This window comes from Protopterus annectens, chromosome 11.part0, assembly GCF_019279795.1.
Source record: "Protopterus annectens isolate FY-2018-M chromosome 11.part0, PAN1.0, whole genome shotgun sequence".
Classification (NCBI taxonomy): Eukaryota; Metazoa; Chordata; order Ceratodontiformes; family Protopteridae; genus Protopterus; species Protopterus annectens.
The window spans coordinates 148228131-148251206 of NC_056745.1; the positions used below are offsets into that span (position 1 = coordinate 148228131).

Below are 23076 nucleotides of genomic sequence, written 5' to 3' on the forward strand. Positions count from 1 at the left end.
CTGATGAGGGAGGAATATAGGGGTACAATGACATCCTTGGATCTGGATGTGAATCCCTTCATGATGAGGTGTGCAAGGTAGAATGTTTTTCTAACCACTTTGGCAACATGGGTGTCAAATGAGAGGTCGCTGTCTACTTGGGTCCCTAGGTCTCTGATTACTTTTTCCATACTCAGTGGGTTGCTGTCTATGTGATAATTTGTGGGTACTTTGTTTTTTCCAAAAGGGATGACTATACATTTTTGGCATTTAGTTTAAGGCCGTGACTACGGCACCAGTTGTCCGTTTCAGTGAGGCCTTTTGTAGGATGTGTGTGTCTGCTGGTGTATCGACTATGGCGCCTAGTTTGCAGTCATCTGCGAACTTTGTCAGCCACAGCCCTCCCATGTTTGCTTTAACATCTGAGAAATAAATGCCGAACAAGAGGGGTCCCAGGACAGATCCCTGTGGGACACCACTTGTGACTGGCTTTGAGTCTGACATTGCTCCAGTGATTTTAACTTTATGGGTTCTATCCTTTAGCCAGTTTGCAACCCATCTAGTGACATAAGGGTTTACTTTTAAGCTGTTTAGCGTATCTATGATGCCTGAGTGGGGTATTGTGTCGAAGGCCTTAGCCAAGTCCAGGTATGCTGTATGGACTGCTTTGCCCTCATCAATGGCTCTAGTGACTGTTTCGAAAAAGTCAACCAGGTTTAAAAGGCAGGATCTGCCCTTTACAAAGCCGAACTGGGTGGGGTCAAGTGTCTGTAGGTCCCCTATGTCTCTGTTTATGAGTTCCATAATGATTCTTTCCATAGCTTTGCAGACCAGGCTAGTTAAGCTTATGGGGCAGTAGTTTACAGGGTCTGTAGAGGCACCCCCCTTGTAGAGTGGGGTCACTGTTGCTGTACACCAGTGTTCAGGTACATATCCCGAAGTAAGGCTAAGGTTTAATAGCATTTTTATGTGTGGGTTTAGCTCCTCTTGGAGTTCACGTAACACGCACCCCAGGATACCGTCAGGTCCCATTGATGCTGTGTTTTTTGCTTTGTTTAGGGTGGTTCTCACTTGGACATCTGAGCTGACAGGGAGATTACATTCAGCTGGGATAAGTATTTCTTCTTTTGGGGGTAAAGGAGGGGAGAAATTTGCACTGAACCTGTCAGCCAGAATGTTAGCAATATCTGTGGGTTCACTGTATTTTTTGTTGCTGTGAACCAACTCTGAGCGTATCTGAGGGTTTCCGCCCAGGTTTCTAACATAGCTGAAGAAGGCTTTCTGGTTATCTTTAGTGTCCTTAGTGATTTTTCTCTCAAAGTTGGCCTTGGATGTTTTTATGAGAGAACGTAGTTTTCTGCTAATGTTGATCAGAGATGTCTTCCCTTCATGGGATTTCTCTCTGACGTGCAGTAGCTTCCTTCTTTTGTTATACAATTTGTTTATGGCTGAGGTCCACCAGACAGGATGCTTACATTTGGTGGAGAGGGACTTGGATTTGTTTGGGATTGCATGATCCATGCATTCTTGGAGATGTCCATAGAAAGCATTTGTGAAGGATTCGGCATTGTGGGATGTGGTATCCACTGGCACAGTGGGCTTAAAGGATATCATCTCAGTCTTAAGAAGAGTGAAGTCTGCTTTTGAGAAGTTTTTCACTGTGGTTTTTTGTGCTGGGGGTGGAGGTGGGATATGTATATCCAGGGTGATTAGTTTGTGGTCAGATCTCACTAGTGAGGGGTATACTTCCGGTGTGGAGCATTTTGTCCCCATGTTTGTGATGATCAGGTCTAGTATATTATCTCCCCTAGTGGGAGGGTGACTAGTAGTTCCAGTGCATTTGAATTTATGAATTCCAGGAACCTTTGGGCTAGGGTATTAGGGCTAGAATAATGTACCCAATCTATGTTTGGGTAGTTGAAGTCTCCCAGTATGATGGTATTTTGTGATACATTCATATCCTCCAATGTCTTCAGGAAGGCTGAGTGGGGTTCTTGAGATTGGGAGGGTGGTCTGTAACATGCTACCAGTTGTATAGCATTTTGCCTATGGTTAGTTGCACCTGTATGGTCTGTGATGCTTCATGTGTTGCTACTAACCTGGAGGTGTGGGTGTCCTTTATGAATATGGACACTCTCCCTCCCTTTGTGGTTCGGCCCGGGTTTTGGGGCCGAAAAGCATGATACGAGGTATAGCCTGGTAGCGCTGGGGTGCTCTCAGGAGCCTTGAACCAGGTTTCAGTTACTGCACAGACGTTGATGTTCTCCATGCTGAGAAGTGCATCAAGTGTCTGCATCTTGAGATTTAGACTTCTGGCGTTGAGCAGCATTACCCTTAGTTTTTTTCCATTTTTGTTTTCTAAGGAGGTGGGTTTGTCTTTTGAGCCTTGCCTAAAAAAGGCACTATGGGGGTGGCAAGAGCCTTAGCCAATATCCGTAAGCCCAGTGGTAACAGGTGTAAGCCATCCCTTGCGAAGCAGCGTGGCTTGTTCAACATATCATCCCAGGCAGACAGACATTGGATCCCTTTAGAATGACACCAGTACTTGAACCAATTGTTAAAGCTGATCATCTTGTCTTTGTATTGTGGTATCATTCTTGGTGAGGGCAAGATGCTGTTCAGGGTCAGGGTCATACCAGCCTGGGCTACATAATCGGAGAGCTCCTCTATGTCTCTTTTCATGTAGTCCAGGGAGGTACGTCTCAGGTCATTCACACCAGCATGGACAATGACGGAGTCATATTTGTACTTGCTTTGGAGTAACCTGAGTGCGTGTGTTATGTGGCGGATCCTAGCTCCCGATAGACAGCTCACAGTCACCTTCTCCTTGTTCAGCCTGGTCAGTAGGACATCAGTGTGTCTGACTATGGAGTCACCTATTACTAGTGTATCAGGCAAGGTGTTTGGCCTTAAGGGCTGCGATTGGTCGACACACTGATTTATTGAAGTATGTGTTGCATGTGTTTTGTTTTGAGGTGGTGGGTTTTTGGATGTCTGCTTTGGGAGCCTCTGTTGTTTTGGTAAGTTTTTTATTAGAGCCTCCGAATATGTCTTTGTGTTTTTATGTGTTTGGTTTGCAGTTGTGGTAGGTCTATGTGGGACTGGGATTGTTGTGTGTGTGGTTGCCATCTCCTCCTGTCTGGTCATGCCAGCCCTGAACTCTCACATGTATTTGTGTTTTTTGGGAGGACGAGAGGGTTGTCTGTGTACATGAGACAATTGTAGCATTGTCTCAAGATATCTAGATTGACCAGCTGAACTGGAGACAACGCCAGTAATCTACCACTCGACATGCTAGAACAGTATAAGGGAGTGGTATACCTTTAAGGGAAGTGGATATTCACAGGGGTGGTAAGTAGATGTAGTGCTTTACTTAGTACAAGAGTGCTTACTTAGTAGAGAAGTATTGAGAACAAGTGCTAGGCTTATAATACAGTGAGTACTCTGGTTATACTAAGAGTAGAGCTTCCTTAAGGGAAAATTTGAAGAGCAGACTTGCTGGAGCCAGAAAAAGTTTAACCTTGTTTAACCGGCGCTGCGCTATGCACACAACCGCGCAAAGTCGTGCAAACGCGGATTTTAAACAGTGAACTACAAAAGAGCTAGAAATGGTCCCAAACAACCAATTACTACAGCTTCTTGTGCTGAGGTCACTTCCCCCAAGGACAGGTAGGCTGCTCAAGGCTCCCCACTCCCACTGGTGAGCAAAGAAACTTCCTTCTATCCAAGTAAGGTAATGGACAACACAGGAACTACACCACAGCCCAGAATACAGCAATGCCTGTAAACTTGTTGCTCACTTGATTCATTTAAATCAAGAAACTTATTCTGAAATTCCCATAACTATTTCATTTTCCCCAAATTTTATGACCAGAAAACTAATCTCAGTTTCTGAAAAAATAAATTCCACCCATATCAACTGTATCCTCAAATCCTTATACTTTTCATCTAGACTCAAGCCTATCTTCCCCAGCTGTTCTCCAGTCACCACCATAGCCTTAGACCACCCTTTATTAGTTTCAGTTACTATAGCAATAACCCACGCCTAGGTGTGGGTAATGCTGGATTTACCCACAGTTGGCGTGGTTTGGTCCCGAGGACGAAGCCCGAGGGACCAAACAAAGCCAACCGTGGGTAAATCCAGCATTACCCACACCCAGAAGTGGGTTATTGCTATTATACAATGACATTATTTAAGAAAAAAAATTATTACTTTTCTTAAATAATGGCATTGTATAATGCCTCCTTGCTGCCCTTCCGCAGCTGTCTGGTATTCCGCGGAAGTTCTGATGTACTGCTCATGCCTACGCAGTACATCAGAGCCGTGGGCAAAAGCAACGGAGAAAGCAAGATCTCTGTTGCTTTTTACAAACTGTTTCGCTATGTTAAATGGGTTTAACATAGAGAGACAGCTTTAAAATAAGCAACGAAGGTCTCCGTTGCTTATTTTAAAGCTGTCTCGCTATGTTAAACCCATTTAACATAGCGGGACAGGTTTAAAAAAAAAAGCAACGGAGAAAGCAAGATCTCCGTTGCTTTTTACACATTGTGTCACTATGTTAAAGGAGTTTAACATAGCGAGACAGCTTTAAAAAGAGCAACAGAGATCTCCATTGCTTTTTTTAAACCTGTGTCGCTATGTTAAACTCCTTTAACATAGCAAGACAGTGTTTTAAAAAAGACTTATACTAATGGAAAAAGTCCGGGCGACCGGACCTTTTTCCATTAGTATAAGTCGATTTACAACGTGCATGCTGACCAATCAGCAGGCACATTTTGGAATATTAATGGGGTGGTCATGGTATAATAAGTGATAAGCATGAGCCATGTATGCTAGTATATTTAGCTTTTCTGTAATTTTCCAAGCCCATTTTCTGTCTTTACTTTACCTTTTTCTATAACTGTATTCACCGCGTTTTAGAGTAGAGAATACCGCTCATGGGATACCAGTCTTCACGTGAATTTCTTCTGTAGGTCATTCATTTACTAACACGCTGTTAAATATAATCCAGTATACTGACCTAAGGCTGCTCCTGCTTACCAAGTTTTTTTTTTGTGCAATATTCTTGTAATATTTTCTATGTAATATTAAGATTTGTGCTGTATGCCTTCTCTACAGCACATATCTTTTTGCAGTCTATTTGCTACTCTTATACTACTCTTGTTACTACTGCGGTGGTGGTGCTGCGGTATCGTTGTTGCCTCACAGTAAGACTTTGTCCAGTTCGATTATCAGCTAGAGTGTCTTCTGTGTGGGGACCTGCATGAATGGGCGTACCTTCGTTGAAGGTTGTGCATCAGGGCCAGCAACTCGGCACATAAATTCTACTGCCAATCTTTAGCGGACCGGAGTTCTGCAGTGGCGACCCCTAACCGGGAAAAGCCGAAAGACATAGCATACTACTCTTGTTACTCTTATAATACTATCAACAATTACTTTAATCAAAATCAATAAATCTTTAATATTTCTCCTTTCTGCACCATATACAATCATGAGTTGTCCTAAACACTTACTTTTATGCTTCTGTATTTTTTATAAATATCTTATAATCTGTGTCATTTAGAATAAATGATCTCCAGTTTTTAGATCTTCTCTGTCTCCTTTCTTGAAAAAGTAATTACTTCCTCGAGTACGTGTATCTGTACTTGCCCTTATAGACTAATAATCAATGTTACCATAATTTATAAAAAGATTTCATAGAATAATGTTTCCAAAGCTGACAGATTTCAACACTAAATAATTCTGTTTTTGTAACAGCTCCCATATGTCTATTTAATCTTTTTCTTAGGCCGCAGTGGTTAGCATTGTCACCTCACAGCAAGAGGTTCTCTGGTTCAATTCTCGCCTGGAGTGTTTTGTGTGGAGTCTGCATGTCCTCCCTGCAGTCGAATGAGTTTTAAAGACATGCAGTTAAGTGCAAGTGTGTGTGTACGTGTGGCTTTTGTGAAGGTTGGGTGCCGGGCTGGCAACTCGACACCGTAAAAACTCTACCACCAATCAATCTGTGGACCGGTGATCCACTGTGGTGACCCCTAACCAGGAAAAAATGAAATACATTGCTTTCCTTGATGTACTCTTTGAAATTGCTTGTCTGTTTCTATAAATCAGTGACCTGGAAATACATCATTAGTTTTTGCTATCACCTCTTTTAAGCTATCTGAAAACATTATGTAATCAGTCGTGAACTTTAAATTCCCTAATTTTTAAGTATATTTTCTATATTGCCTTAGTTTAATGGAACATATGTGATCATTTGATTACATGCTTTTGTATCTTGTCCTATTTTAACCTATATTTTCCTTAAGTTACAGTTGAAATCACCTATTATAGTATCCCTTTGCACAATAACCTTTTTTATTTCATCGAATAATTTTTTTTCTGTTTGTTCCACTAGTGTGTTGCTATGTCTGAAAATGAACTCTGTTAAAGCTATCCATTTTTGTACTGTGCAGATGGGTTGTAATCTGTGTACATTGACTGATGATATATATTTTTTTAGAGTAAACTGTGATGCATTAAGTGACACAGACCATATCTGTTAACAGCATATGGCTCCGTTTCCGGTTTGCTATGCTAATGAGCCCTTTCCTGTATTTTCCATGTTGCACTATTTATTTTCTGTCATGATTCTTTCAGGAAGGCGTAAGGGCACTCATTTCAGCACAGAAGACTTTGAATCCCTCAGCTACTGTTTGTGTGACACCTTGCTGGATTATTGTGACCCTGACCGTACAAAGGTAAGGCTGCTGCATCATCTGTTGTGCAAAAGCAAAAAATTTACCTCTGGATCCAGGTGTCATCATTTAAATGATAAACCATTCACTTTCTGTTTACAAAAAAAGGTGGGTGCAGGAACTAAGTGTGAATGATCTTGATTTTCCTACAAAGATTAGTACTTTTTTCAGAGTGCAGGATTAAATTATTTATTCAAACATGTAGCTTTGTTTTGAAGCAGCGGTGGTGCAGCGGTAGCGTTGTCGCCTCACAGCAAGAGGTTCTCCCATTCGATTCTCGGCTGGAGAGCCTTCTGTGTGGAGTCTGCATGTCCTCCCCGCGGTTGAGTGGCGTTCAAAAGACATGCGTGACTGGGCGTGCTTTCGTTGAAGGTTGGGCATTGGGCTGGCACCTTGGCACCATACAAATCGACTGCCATTCATTAACGGACCAGAGTTCTGCTGTGGCGACCCCTAACTGGGAAAAGCCGAAAGAAAAACAACAACATTCAAACATGTAACTTTAATCATTAGATACCTAAACTGTATAAATTGATGGCAGGTTACTGCCAATAAGATTACTTATGTTAAGATGAAACTTCTAGGTGTTCTATCTAGTTGTGTTTGATACGTTTTATGACACCTTATGACTGCAAAATAAAAGAATATGAAACTACATGTACTTTCTGCTGAGGTGTTGCTGGCTCTCGGCACATACCAGTAAACATGAATAAAATTATGTCAGTAATGATTTCCTTGAACAGATTTTAGTGCAACTGGGGAATCACAGTGGTGATATTCTGGTGTGTGTGTAGAGCAAACTTACTGCACCAACTGGCATTTCAGATAATGAAGTGCACAACTACAGTAAAGTGAATGGATAGGAGGCAGAAAAATCTAGCTCTGGAGTGGCCCAGCAGTATCTTTGCCATTCTTAGAACTACTGCTATTACACTTCATGTTTTTGTAGTTGTACTGTCTTAATGAGTTTCATAACACCATATTCTAGAGACTGATTCTGAACTCTGGCATTTTGTGGAGTTTGTGTTTTTCCTTTATCAGCATGCATTTCCATTGTGTAGTCCTGTTTGCTTCTTCCTCTGAAAGATGTGTATTACTTTGTTTGACTGGCTTCTCAAAACTGCACATGCACATTACCCGCTCTTTTAATCTGTGGTCTGACTTGTGCAAAAAGAATTCACAAAGATCAGTCTACTTAACTAGTTTTCAGATGAGTAAACACAAAGTAAATCCTGTTGCTATAGATAATGCCAGAAATAATGAAATGTCTGGTTTCTGTAGCTGGAAACAAAAGGAGGTGGCTAAATTATGTTCTAAAGCCAAGTCATTAACACTTTGGTCCTTGATGGACTTCTGATCCTTTACTTGGACTGTACTAGAAGCAGCTCTTGGAATTTTGGGTCTAAGCTCTATAACATGTGAGTTTACAAAGTGCCTAGCAATAGCATTCCTGAAGGGAGGAGAATATGACTTTTAAAAAAGCAACCTCCTAACCACAAGATTAAGGACAAAAAAAGAAAGAGTTCTGATGTGAGGAATAACTGCATGCAGAACAATAAGCTTTCTAGCAAATGTAGCACAAATCTCAGTTAAAAAAAATAGGTAAATATTTAGGAATAAAACTATTCCATCAGGAGAGGGAATGTTCTTGACAAAGAAGCCAGAATAATTTTTTACTGTTGTTTGTTGCATGATCGTGTAAGACAAATGAATCATTATAGGATACTAGTATATAGTGCAGTCAGATTGTGGGCCTGGTTTTCCTCTAACACTTTACTCTGGACAACGTGGTATTTCAGTAGTTTAGATCTCTTCCCCACTGAGATTTAGTCCTGATCTGGAATTGGTGCCTTTGTGCATGTTCTCCGTCTTTCCATGTGGGTTTTGTCTTGGTACTTACGTTCCTCCCACCTCCAAAAAACATGCTGATCTATAACCTTATCTGAATTGTCCATATGTACTGCATTTACTCTTGCCCTTGTGGTCCAAGTTGTGGCTGAAAAATGTCAGAGATGAGCTAGTTCATTTACTCTAATAACAAAAGGAACAGCAAATAAAAAACAAATATCAATAAATAAATCAACTAAAACATGCACTAATGCGATCAGTTTGGAGGTCAAAGGTGTCTAAGCATAGGCAACATGAATATGAAGGAAATTGTTGCATAGATCACAGTACAAAAAGATCACAATGTATTTAAAAAGAAAATGATAATAGTTCCAAGTGCTTTTGCAGTTTTTGCAAAAATGCAGCAGCCTAGAGATTAATTATATAAATAAAGAAGGTTGTAAAAGGCAAAGTCCCTGTTCACACCACTACTGTGTAAAATCACTTTAGCTAGCGGATCTAGGAGACACACACAGCAGTCTCTTTCTTTTTCTCTGATGCCCTCCCTTTGGAAGGAATAAAGACAACTTGTTCAAATTTCAAGAAATTTATTCTGTTAAATAGATAGATGGGTGAGTGTTCTTGTTCTAATACATTACATTCAACTGTTCAGTTATTTAAAGGAAGTTACGGACAGTGATAGAAGGGTCCAGGGTAGCTGATTGGCGGAACATCTGTGAGATGAGGAAACAAGGAGCCAATCTCAAAGTTTTAGCAGTTTGTCCCTTATTATAATATTCTTGAAGGACCTGTGAGAGTTTACCATCTCAACAGCCTGTGAAACCTCATTCCTTAGGTAAAAGGTATATTTTTATTTTTTAACAACATAAATAACAAGAATTCAAGCATGACAACTCACGGTAAACAACTACTGTATAACTAACTATATTTAAGAAAGCATTTTCACCTGAGCTTCATCAAGTCCCTCTAACAGAGTGTTTTGTTGAGTGGTTTATAGTTTGATAATTGAAAATGCCTGCGTTTACGAGGCTGTTGACAGACTTCAATAAGGAAAAAGTTGTTTTGCTTATAGTCCTTATCCCATTCAGTGTCCTTCTATACATTAATAATATATTGTGAGATTTATGCTTTACAGTTCTCCCACCAGTTTAACAGTCAACAAACTTCCAGTCTTTTTCGCCCACCTCCTGCAGAACTACAGTTGATATATGTATACTGAATTTTGTGAGGTTGATGCTTTACAGTTTTCCTACATACTCACTAATTTTACTTTGTTGCTGGCCTTATTTCTGATCATCTCTGCCTCACAGGACTAGTCTCTGGTTTGAGTACACTGTATTACTGGTTCTTCTAGTCAGCTCCTATGTTTTTTTCTGTCACTCAAACATTTCCTTTGTAACAATGGAAAATGTTTTGCTGCCAAAGTCTCTCTAAGGGGTTTAAAACAAATGAGGAGTCTCCTTCAGGTTGCTGGCTCACTCTTTGTTGGCTAAACTGTTTTATTTCTTCCATAGCCTCTCTGCATCTAAAAACACATTTGATCCCCCAGTAAAATAGCCTGAAGACAAACTGATATCACAGCTTGAATCTCACACCTGTTTGTCAACATCCCTTGACCACTGGGATAAACTTGCTTCTCATCTGCATGGTGTACATCAAATAATAATTTTCCATAAATACTTTCAAGTTTTTAATATTTTTCTCTCTTGTCACAGTTTTGTCAGGATCAGCTCTCTCCTGGTATGATGGCACCTTTACTAATATTGGTCTCAGCTGCTTTCTGATGATTGTTTGGAGTATACACATGGCATACCCTCTCAGTCAACAAATCCTGTTGTGGAATGCCAGTACAGTTGCTTATTTGTACTTTGATAAAATTAATGCAGTCTACGTCCAATTAATTTGGTATACCAAAAAAATCTCAAGTTTCCTCAGTACATTTTATCTTCTAACTTATTATTTTTTTTTAAACAGTTCGTCTTGAGAAGGCTCATGTGCAGCCAGTCTTAATTTCAGTCTGTGATTTCTGCTGTTTATCAGCTCTTCTGAATGTCCAGTTAAAGCTTTTTATTTATTTTTTTCAGGCGTCTGCAATTTGACTGCATGTGTTAAATTAGCACTTCTGAGTACATTTAATTAATTTTCCCTCTAAATTATTGGAAGCTGTCTCTTATACTAAAGCTGCAACTTGAACTACTTTTTGCTGAACTAGAGTTTATTTGAAGTCAGACCTTGTTTATCTTTTTTTCTGGCTGATTTTCCAAAGTTCTTTTTTGCTGGTAGCCAGGCAGTATAATTACTAACCAGTAACTGAATTTTAACCAGTTTGATAAGTTTTATTGCTCTTGTAACAATTTCTCAGCTTTCACATTGGAAGAGTTGTAATCAACATACTAGTGAGTCAGCCAGCTACTATCTTGTGACTGTAGTTTAGAGCGAGACATTTTTGGTGAGATCTGTGGAGGCATGTAGAAAACTGGGTTGAACCAGTGTGAATATGCCGAATGTGATATTAGATGCCACAAAACCACAATCAAGCTTAAATAATTTTGGAGCAAGATGGTAAACAATAATGGATAGTGATAGAATGAGGTTTTGAATTGTGGGCATCATGGGAGCTGTGTAAACATGTAATTAAGGGCAGTTTGGTGCTATTGGACCCCAATCCACATGTGGGACTTCATTATTTGGCCTTTTTGGAGGGAAACGGAAATTAGTAAAACTTGAAGTAGACAGGACAGGTGGATGAAGTTTATATTTGGAAGAGAAATCTTGTAAGTAAAGAAATTATTAAATGCAGACAGATAACGAGAGCTTGGAGAATATAACTACCTCCCCTAAGAATGCAAAAATACTTCAAGATGATTTGAACTTTGTGTAATGACAAGTTTTGGCCTCTGTGTTAAAGTTGGGAAGTAAGATATTTACTTTTTTTTTTTTTACAGCATTACTAGGTGGACATTAAGTGCAGACAATGAAATAAATGATGCAGGAATCACTGTTGAATCACTATAGTCAGAAACCCCACCTTATACTCAAAAGTAATAACCAGTAAATTGTAGGAAGTTATTCTACCACTATATACATCCATGACTGAGCATATATTCGAATCCTGCGTTCTGCAGTCTTAAAACAAGCTACCTGAAGCTGCTGGAGAGAGGTCAGTGATTATTATTGAAGAAAAGAAAAAATGGCTGGAAAACATGAACTATTCTGATGGACTACAGAAACTATTTCTGTTCGACACAGATTTCTGAGAGAAAAACAAATCTTGGCATATGTCCAACCATTTCTGTTTGAAAGATTGTGTGTGGAGCATAAATAAAGTAAAGTTAACACGTGATCTAGTAATGTATTACATAAAACTGCATGACAAGATTCATAGCTTCTCAGTTTCTAAAACTTTTGGATTAAACTACTATTCACAATATAGTTTATCAGCTCACTAACAATATTCAGAACAACACTGATAAATATATGGATAATGGAAAAGTCCAAAACAGGTAATTGCAGTTAAGCTTTTCAAACACATATAGGTCTTAAGTTTAACACCAAAACCTATGAACCTAAAGCATGTTGGGTATGAGTCTTGAATACATTTTCTTTAAGAATATCTGTCTTTACTTTCCTCTTACGTGGTGGTCCCCCATGTCCATGCTTAGGTCTTCAGTGGTCCCCATATCTGAGCTACACTTTGAGCCTAGTTCATGGTGGGAATGACTGAAAACATGCAGGAGAGGATTATTCTATGGTAACTAACACAGTCGCCAAACATTCCGGTACAGGGCCCATACTTAATCCATTTAGGTGTTTACTAGTTATGATAGACCTTCTGTAGTTATTCATCAGCAAATTTCAAATCATGCACTTACTTTTTTAAGACCATTTTTGTTGATACATTGGAGTAACACAGGCCTATTACAGTATATTACAGGAGCAGACATTGTATTTCCCTATTAAATCTTTTTGCTGTTACAGAATTTAATGGATGTTTACAGCTCATTTAAATATTAAGCAACACTGATTTAGTTATGGGTGTTCTTGTGCTATTGATTTTTGGAAATCTATGGAAGCTTGTATGATTCTTTAGACTATAGTATACTAGTAGATGTGATATATTAGTAGATATATATTTGGACTGTACTGAAGTGTTTAACTATATTTCATGTCAACATATTTTAAAAACCTTAGTTAATTACAGTATTTGCAACTAATGTATTCAAGTAGATTTGAAACTGGCTGATGAAAAATGGGTTAAAATTCAAAACACACACTCCAGTTTAAAATTTGTTTAAAGGGGGAGGGGTATCCATAGAATTCTGTAATGGGGCCATTTGTTTTTTAACATGTACATGCCCACGTTTTCTTTTTTTAACATGTACATGCCCACATTTTCTTGCCTAACCTGTCATGAGTTAAAATTACAACACTACCTGGACATAACCTATACAAGTGGACAATATTTGGTTAAATGTATTTGATTAAAGATGATTTTATAATATGCATTTTAGTACTCTAAATAAGAATTATCTATATATATTTAGGCAACAACCAAATTTTGTTGTCAGCTGTCTATTTCAGAGATCCTGACATATTGTTGGAAAAATCCCTGATTTTTGAGACTGTTGCGTGCCATTATTAGGAAGTATTATTGGTTGTTAGATATATTGCAGACTATTGCATCTTTCCAACTGTAGACTTGTTTGCACTATTCAAATCTCAGGTTAGACCCTTCACAAAGTTTTCTTCTGAATATAAGCTATTGGTGAAATTTGGAAAATAGGGTAATGGTTCAGAAAATTATACATAAAAGAATGTTTTTTTTTTTTCTAATCAGAAACATCTTTATTAAATTATTATGTATGACATAGGCCATGTTGCTTAAATGACAATAAACCATAGCGACACAGTCTCAGTTGCAAACATTATACATTACAAACCATGCTGATACAACTGTAGCTGCAAACATTATACATCACTTTTAACAAATCCAGTCATTGTTACTTAACCATTGCGTAGCTCATTAATTCTTACTTCTTTTAAACCTCGTTCCTCCTCTGCATGTATTGATCCTACAGTTCCCATTTTTCCTATGTAATTTGCTACTACCCTTTTTGAAAGATCCCATTTCCTGCTGTTGTAAGTCTGTTACTATCTTCACTACTTCTAGTAGAGTTGGTTTAGACTTTGCTTTCCATTTTCTAGTAATTGTTTTTTGGGCAGCCATCATAATTAGACTCAGCAAGGCCTTACTATGTTTAGGCAATTCCAAGTTTGCTTCATAGCTCAAAAAAATAATTTCCCTAGTCATTCCAACTTGATCACCCAGCATCACTAACAGCAGACTGTAGGGAATCTTTAAAGTTTACCAACTCATTACACTCATAGAAAATATGTTCCCAGTTACCTCTTTCTGCCCCATCTCACCTCTATCATTTGCTGTCTACCTGAGGAAAAATTCTTTGAAGTCTGTTTGGGGTATAAAAATACCTATGTAAGCACTTCCAGGCAAAGATCTGAAATCATCTAGATTTTGCATATTTGAGAGACATACATATATCCCTCCATTGTTTCTTTGTGAATTGCTTATCTAATTTCTCTTTCCAGTCCCTTCCTAAACTTCTCTGATTGATTCTTATAGTTATCATGCAATATTTTTTACACTGTACTGATTATTCCTTTCTTAATGGCAACTTTAAATTTCTTTAAATAATCTACTACATCCTGAACAAACTTCAACCCCAATCCCTGCTGCTACTATTGATAAAACCCCTGAAGATGTTTCTGATGGTTTTAACCAATTCTTTACTGAGACAATTCAAGCCCCAGCTAGCCAACTACCTCCTAGCTCCCCTGGTCCTGAAAGTAGCACCCCTAGAAACCTACTCGCGTTCAGCTTCCAACCAGTCGCAACTTCACTTATCCGTACCTTGATCAAAAAATTAAAACCCACTACACTTTCTGCTGATCAACTCCCTGCCGAGTACCTACAAAAATTAGCAGATGCTATTGCTTACCCCGTCTCAATACTAATCAATCGAACCATAGTAGAATCTAAAATTCCCACCATCTGGAAAATATCCTATGTCAGCCCACTTCACAAAGGAGGCAGCTCTACTGAATTCTCCAATTATAGGCCAATAGCTATACTCTCTCCACTTGCAAAGATTATGGAAAAATGTATTCATAGACAACTCATGCACCACCTAATCCAAAATCGCCTTATGGCAGACACTCAGCATGGCTTCCATCCTCATCACAGCACTACTTCAGCCCTCTTAGCCTTTACTAACACCATAAACTATAATCTCAACAATAATTATATATCCTCAGCCCTCTTTTTGGATCTTTCCAAGGCATTCGATATGGTTGATCACCAACTTTTAATCCACACCCTGCAAACATTCTGTCTAGATACTGGAGGCCTCCAATGGTTTCAAACCTACCTGAATGGTCGACAGCAGGCTGTCCTCTGGCAGAACAAACTCTCTAACCTTCTACTTAACACCCTTGGAGTACCATAAGGCTCTATACTAGGGCTCTTGCTGTTCTCCATCTTCATTAATGACCTTTAATGACCTTTATACTATCATCTCAAAAGTCAGCTGTATCCAATATGCTGATGACTCTACTCTGATTTGCTCAGCCACATCTCCAGTAGAGTTATGGTCAGCTACCCAGACCACTTTTAATACAATAGAAAACTGGCTTTCTGAACATCGTCTGATCCTAAATCACAAAAAAACTAAAATGCTGTTATTTTCACCAACACGTAGGTCTACCACTTTCACCTTTACCATAAAATCAAATGATGGCACAATAATCTCCCCGACCCATCTACAAAACTATTAGGTGTCATCATAGACAATAATCTAAAATTTGACCTATATGTTAACCAAACCATCAAAACCATCAATAAAAAACTAGGGTCACTTTACAGAATAAAAGCCTTCCTAACCCCTCCAGCTAAAATTGCCATATCTCGCTCTCACCTTCTTTCAACCCTTCTGTATGCATCCCCTCTACTCTCGAATTTAAACAAGACTGTCCTTAACAAACTCTCAATTTGCTACAACCACATTGCCAGGTTTGCCACTGGGCTGCCTTTTAGGACACATCATTGCATCAGTCTAAATCAGCTTGGGTGGCTTGAACTACCCAGCTTAATCCAGTATAACCAACTGATTATAGCCTATAAAATCCTCTATAATCCGGACAATACTCCTGCACTTAAAAATATTATCACCCCCTATAACAATCCTAGACCGCTTCGATCCTCTAACAAACTACTAATTCAGACTAGCAAAACTAATAACACAGCCGGTGATTCTCTCTTTGCAAACTCTGTAGGTAGATTCTGGAACACTCTTCCAGCTGATATTACCTTACTTTCCACCTTAGGTCAATTTAAAACTAGACTCAAACAACATTTGTCACTTAACTGGCTATGTCAATGTATCAAGCCTGGCTAACTCTCTCTAGAATGTGTAAAAATCTGTTAACCAGTTTACTGTGTAATTTAATTTAATCCTGACTTGTGCTCAGGATTAACTGTAACCTGTGGAACTAACTTGCTTACTTATGTAACCTCTGTAAATAGTCTGTTTGTAATATGTAATGCTGGTATTATGTAATGCTGTATCTGCTTACCCTTGGAGCTTTTCTCCCCGGGCCTCCGCTGAAAATGGACATGCATCCAGTCGGACTATCCCGGTCAACAAATGTAAAATAAAAAAATAAATAAAATAAACTTCTGTTCTAGATTCTACTAAAAACTTTACCAGTGCTGGTCTTTCATTTAGGAACCCCCTATTTTTTTCTCTTTGCCTGTACTCTGATATCATTCCTTGATATGAAAGGCAATCTTTAGCCAGTAGTCTGAATAAGTTCTTGGCATCTTACCATTCTGTTACCTTTCCCTGTCTAGTTATTTGCTTGCCAGTACCTTGGATGTTCATCGTGTTTCACTGTTGCAGTCCTTACAAATGGGTTATCCGGCTCCTGGTAGCCTGTAGTCGGCCAGAATACAAAAGTCCTTGGTATATGACATCGGCTGCGTCCAGATTAAGCCTGACTCCAGGACATCAGGTACAAAGGCAGGCAGCCGACTTAATTTCCTCAATATTTCTTGCCGTGGAGCCCGAAGCAGAAGCAATTCATACAAGTGCCGGTCGGCCGATTACCTTCTTTTGTATTCCGACTTTTAAAGTTGAAGACATCCTCAGATAAGCACCCTGTTGGGGACCCTTTTTTCTTGCTTTAATGAATGTCAGAGAAAATTAATAACTGTCTTGCCTGTGGAAAACAGATTCCGCATTGTGATTTTCATTCTTACTGTATTACTTGTTTGGGCTTTGAGCACGACATCCCAAATTGTGATCTCTGTGCTTCTTTCAACCCGCGTACCATACGCCATAGAGCTAGGATTTTATATGAGCACTTCGGAGTTTGGCCTGAGTTTGTCAGTATGGCGTCTTCTGGTCTCCCAACTTCGGATGTTCCTAAGAAGGATAAGGACCGCGACACACCTAGGGTTAAATTAACTGACGACAACCCTGTTAAGTTGGTTGTCGGTTCAGCGGTAGCCAGTGAAGCGCTTTCTTTCCCCCTGCAGTCTGTGGATGTTCAGCAGCAGGCATCTTCGGAGACCTTTGCTGAGCCCTACATTTTGCAGGCTTCTACTTTGCCTTCGGACCCTCTGCCAGTCGCCACCTCTGATGGATCCGGGGCCGCTAAGCAGGCGCCAGCTTCGGAGGCCTCTTTTCTCTGCCCAAAGACCAGATCCAGACCGACGACTTTGGCTCACACTTCTGCAGTGGCTAGGCCTTCCGAGTCCCTACAGCTTTCTAGCAAGCCTCCCAGACGAAAGTCTACTCCTAAACAGGCACCAGCCTCCCCTCAATTGTCTCAGGCTCAGATGGTTAAGATGGCTAGTGATCTCTTAACTCTTATCAGGGGCTCTCAGTCACCTCCTTCTAAGAGGGCTAGGGAATTATCCCCGGATGTTTTGTCTGCCTCTGACTCAGAGGTTTCCAGAACCCCTGCTGATGAAGGACATTCTCAGCTTTTTTCTGGTTTTGAGGATTCTGATGCTGAAGACTCTATCCCTTCTGTCTCTCCCATAGTGCCTTTTTTAGGCAAGGCTCAAATTCTAAACCTACCACCCTAGAACACAAAAAAGAAAAAAAACTAAGGGTAATGCTACTCAATGCCAGAAGTCTCAATCTCAAGATGCACGCACTCGAGGCCCTTCTCAGTGTGGAGAACATCGATGTCTGTGCTGTGACAGAAACCTGGTTCAAGGCTCCTGAGAGCACCCCAGCACTATCAGGTTTCACCTCATATCATGCGTTCTGGCCCCAAAATCCGGACAACACCAAGAAAGGAGGGGGGGTGTCCATATTCATAAAGGACACCCACACCTCAAGGTTGATGGCAACGCACGATGCATCTGAGACCATCCAGGTGCAATTAACCATAGGCAAGACTGCTCTGCAATTTGTAGCATGTTACAGGCCACCCTCTCAAACTCAGGAACCTCACATGGCCTTCCTGAAAACATTGGAGGGGATAAATTTATCTCCAAACACCATCATACTAGGTGACTTCAACTACCCTAATATAGACTGGGAACACTACTCAAGCCCAAACACTATAGCCCAAAGGTTCCTGGAGTTCATAAACTCAAATGCCATGGAACAACTAGTCACCATCCCCACAAGAGGAGAAAACATACTTGATCTCATCATCACGAACATGGGATCACAATGTTCAACACCGAAGTATACCCTCACTGGTGAGATCAGATCATAAACTAATCTCGCTGGAGGTCCTCATCCCGCCCCCACCTGAAATAAAAAAGACCACAGTGAAAAACTTCTCAAAAGCCGACTTCACACTTCTAAAAACTAGTGTGGTCTCCTTTAAGGCCCCTGAGCCAGTGGTAAACATTACTCAAACCGCTAAATCACTTACAAATGCCTTCTACCAGCACCTACAGGACTGCATGGATCAGGCAATCCCAAACAAAACTAAGACTCTTTGTACCAAAGGCAAGCGTCCAGTCTGGTGGACCCCAGCCATAAACAAGCTCTACAACAAAAGGAGGAAGCTACTACAAGATAGAGCAAAATCCTTGAAAGGTAAGACACCTTTGATCATTATAAGTAAAACACTAAAAGCTCTCATAAAATCATCCAAGGCAAATTTTGAGAGAAAAATCGCCAAGGACTCAAAAGACAATCATAAGGCCTTCTTTAGCTATGTTAGAAACCTAGGAGGAAACTCCCAGATATGCTCAGAATTAGTTCAAAATGATGTGAAGATTACTGAACCTACACACATTGCCAACATACTGGCTGACAGGTTCAGTGCAAACTCCCCCCCCCCCAAAAGGAGAGATACAGAGGATTGTAGCCCCCCAAACATCTCCAACGCCCAGGTGAGAACTGCTCTCTCTAAGGCAAAAAACACAGCATCCATGAGACCGGATGGTGTCCTCGGCTGTGTGCTCCACGAACTCAATGAGGAATTAAACCCGGAGTTAGGACAGCTGTTTAATCTTAGCCTCACCTCATGATACGTACCCAAGGAGAGGCGCACGGCGACTGTGGTCCCACTTCACAAGGGCGGTGCCTCCACCGACCCTGGAAATTACCGTCCCATTAGCTTGACAAGCCTTATCTGCAAAGCCATGGAGAGGATCATAATGGAACTCATAAATAAAGACATAGGGAACTTGCAGTCTTTGGATCCAACCCAGTTTGGCTTTGTCAAAGGCAGATCATGCCTTTTAAACTTGGTTGACTTTTTCGAGACAGTCACCAAGGCCATTGATGAGGGAAAGGCAGTCCATACAGCCTACCTCGACCTGGCAAAGGCCTTCGACACAATACCCCACTCAGGTATCATTGAAAAACTCATCAGCTTGAATGTAAACCCATACATCACAAGATGGGTTGCAAACTGGCTAATTGACAGAACCCACAGGGTCAGAGTTGCTGGAGCCATGTCAGACTCAAAGCCTGTCACAAGTGGTGTCCCACAGGGCTCAGTCCTGGGTCCACTCTTGTTCGGCATCTACTTTTCTGAAGTACAAGCAAACACAGGAGGGTTATGGCTGACAAAGTTTGCAGATGACTGCAAACTGGGCCATAGTCGAAAACACATCTGACACAGATATCCTTCAGAAGGGCCTCACAGAAACGGATAACTGGTGCCAGAGCCATGGCCTAAAGTTAAACGCCAAGAAATGCATAGTCATACCCTTCGGGAAAAACAAGGTTACCCCTAGCTACCATATAGGTGGCAATCCACTGAGCACAGAAGAAGTCATCAGGGATCTGGGGACCCAGGTTGACAGTAGCCTTTCGCTTGACACTCATGTTGCTAAAGTAGTTAGGAAAACCTTCTACATTGCCCACCTGATCATGAAGGGATTCACATCTAGATCAAGGGAGGTCATCGTCCCCTGTACTCATCACTCATTAGACCTATGATTGAGTACAATGCCCCATTCGAATGTATCTGACCCGACACCTGCAGCAGCTGGAAAGGCCCCAAAAGTTCCTCACCAAAAGGATAAAGGGTCTCAAAATATGTCTTATGCTGCCCGACTGAAAGAACTCCAGCTCTATTCAGTCTCATACCGCTTGCTCAGAGGTGACCTGTGCCTGACATATAAGGCCATGTCAAACCCAGATTTGATGAATATGCTTCACCTCAAAAAACCTAGATCCCTCAGAACCACAAGGGCAGGAGACTTAAACCTTGACACGGTTATTAATAGAACGTGCTGGAGGGACAGATTCATCACCCAGAGACTCCCTATGCTGTGGAACAAAATCCCGGTACATGTGAGGCAGAGCACCTCGCTGGCCTTGTTCAAGAGGAATCTTGACCAATGGATGGGAGATCGCAGATATACCCCAGGGATTACTTCAGTGTCACTGCTTGATAGAGGCACAGCAAAATAATAGGCATAGTTTTATTCAAACTAAAGGGGTGGCGAAAGCCACATAACTATGGGCTAGGCTTATAAATGCCCTTGGGCAGATAGCCTAGTATGAACCTATGAACCTATAAGATTACTATTTTGGGGATACTTTGAATACACTCAGGGAGCATTTTAGATGGGAAAGTCAGGACTACCCTCAGTCTAAGAAGCAGATTAGGGAATTCTTGGATTTGTCTCAGCATAAGCCTTTGACTATTCCTCCGGTTTTGGAAGTGGTTGATGTTTTTATGGAAAATTCTTTGACACCTAATTCTGTTCCTCCTGCTCTCAGAAAGCCTGACAGGTATTAGAGTTCCTGACTCTCATCAGTTTCTTTTCAAAAATCCTACTGCTGATCCAGAGATTATTTATCAGGGCCCTAAGGTTGTTAAGGTCAATGTTGCTAAAATTCCTGTTCCTTCTGACAGGGAATCTAGGGCCTTAGATAGGTGGGGTAAAAAGGTCTATACTTCTTCCACCCTGGCTATTAGGTCTGTTAATTGTCTCTTTCATATGCTTAAGTATCAGCAGCATACTTTGGAGGCCATTAAGGTTAAAATTGCTGGAGTTCCTTCCCTGATGGAGAATAAGGACATGCAAGACTTATTGAATTCTGCCACTCTGGTTACTAAACATTCTCTGCATTGTGGTTTTGACACTTTGGAGGCTTCTTGCAGAGCAGCGGCCACTGGTTCTGTTATCAGAAGACATGCCTGGCTCAGGGAACAGCCCCTTTTTGAACCTGTAAAATCTGAATTACTGGATGTGCCTTTGCACAAGGACAATCTTTTTGGAAGCAAAGCTGAAGAGGTGTTGAAGTTGGAGGATAAGGCTAAATCTATGCAAACTCTTAAGGATTTCCTGCAAGTTCAGCCTCCTAGTTTTAGCAGGCATTACCCTTCTAAGAGTTGGACTTTTCCTGATCCTAGTAAACAGGGTCGCACTAGATCTAGGGCCTACAGGTCTTCCAGGGGACAGACTTCCACCCCTCAAAAGGCTAAACACTGGAAGGCTTCATCTTCAAAATCAGGGGGTTCTAAGCAAACTTCCCAAAGCAAACATTCTCAATGACTCCGGCCTTCCCCTGCTTGCCTCTGCGGGTCCAGGGTTTCCTTTGGGGGCAAGGTTAGCCATTTTTGCAGACATCGGACACACTCACGGACGACAAATGGGTGCTAAAAATAATATCCCAAGGCTACAAATTCTCTTTTCACACCTTCCCGGTCCTCCAAGGATACCCAGATATTCCAATCTTCAAGGGGCAGAAGCAGAAAAACAAGTTTCTTCCTTGCTAAACCTGGGAGCAATAGAGCCAGTTCCTGCACTACATATAAGCCAGGGTTTTTACTCGACTTTTCCTGGTCCCCAAAAAAGGGGGCACCTAGTGCCCTATTCTGGATTTGTCCATTCTAAACACCTATCTGGTGATTCCCAAATTCAAGATGCTCACTCTTCAGCAGCTGCTGCCAATGCTGGCCAAGGATTCCTGGCTGGTGACTTTGGATCTAAAAGAAACTTACTTGCACATCCCTGTAAGGGAAAGCTGCAGGCAATTCCTTCGTTTCAGGGCAGGGAACAGGCACTTCCCCACTTCCAGTTCTCTGCACTGACCTTTGGCTTATCTACTGCTCCCAGAGTCTTTACAAAATATCTAGCTCCAGTCATTGCCTTTTGCAGGCAAAGAAACATTCACATTTACCCTTACTTGGACAATTGCCTTATTCAAGCAAACTCTCCAGAGCAACTTCTAAAGGATTTGGACTTTGTAAAGAACCTTCTCACCTTTTTGGGCTACAAAATCAATGAAACAAAGTCAAAATTGGCTCCCACCAGGGAGATTGTATTCCTGGGAGCGAGTCTGAACACAGCCGCCCAGATAGTATCTCTCCCTCAAGAGAAACAGCTGGATCTTTTGAACTACTTTAAGAACTTTGGCAAGCATGACCCAGCTCTCTGCAAGGCAATTCCTGCAAGCCCTGGGGTTCATGGCTTCATGTATTCTGATGATTCCATATGCCAAACTGCATATGAGGAAAATACAATGGTACCTCAAAAAGCTTTGGTGTCAACACACACAGGATTTAGACTAGATTCTTCCTCTGATTCCCTGTCTGCAGATGGAATTCCTTTGGTGGGCAACAGACTCTCGCTATGGATGCCTCGGACTATACTCTTGGGGACCTCATCTAGAGGGCAAATGCATTTAGGGAGCTTGGAGCTTATCAACAAGCTCAGTTGCACATAAATCTGAAAGAAATGATGGCAGTTCAGCAGGCCTTGATGGCTTTCAAGCATCTTCTCTCTCCTGGAACTCTTCTAGTCAGGACAGACAACACTACAATCATGTGGTACATCAACAAGCAGGAAGGGACTCACTCTTACCCCTGTGCAGACAAAGCATGAGATTATGGTCCATGGCAGTTTCTTTGGGCATTCATCTGATAGCCGAGTTTCTTCCAGGAAGGCTCAACATCTTGGCAGACAGGTTGAGGAGGCAGGTCCTGGATCCTCACGAGTGG

The 23076-nt window shown here is 41.0% G+C and overlaps 1 protein-coding gene across 1 annotated transcript in view; it reads left to right on the forward strand.

Annotated features, from left to right (window-relative positions):
• The window catches only part of AGBL3 (AGBL carboxypeptidase 3), a 1419881-nt gene that overhangs the window by 886984 nt on the left and 509821 nt on the right, over nt 1-23076 (forward strand). Inside the window, exon 10 of the mRNA XM_044087180.1 lies at nt 6617-6717. Within this exon, the coding sequence (XP_043943115.1) occupies nt 6617-6717 (101 nt within the window). The remainder of the gene's footprint in view (nt 1-6616; nt 6718-23076) is intronic.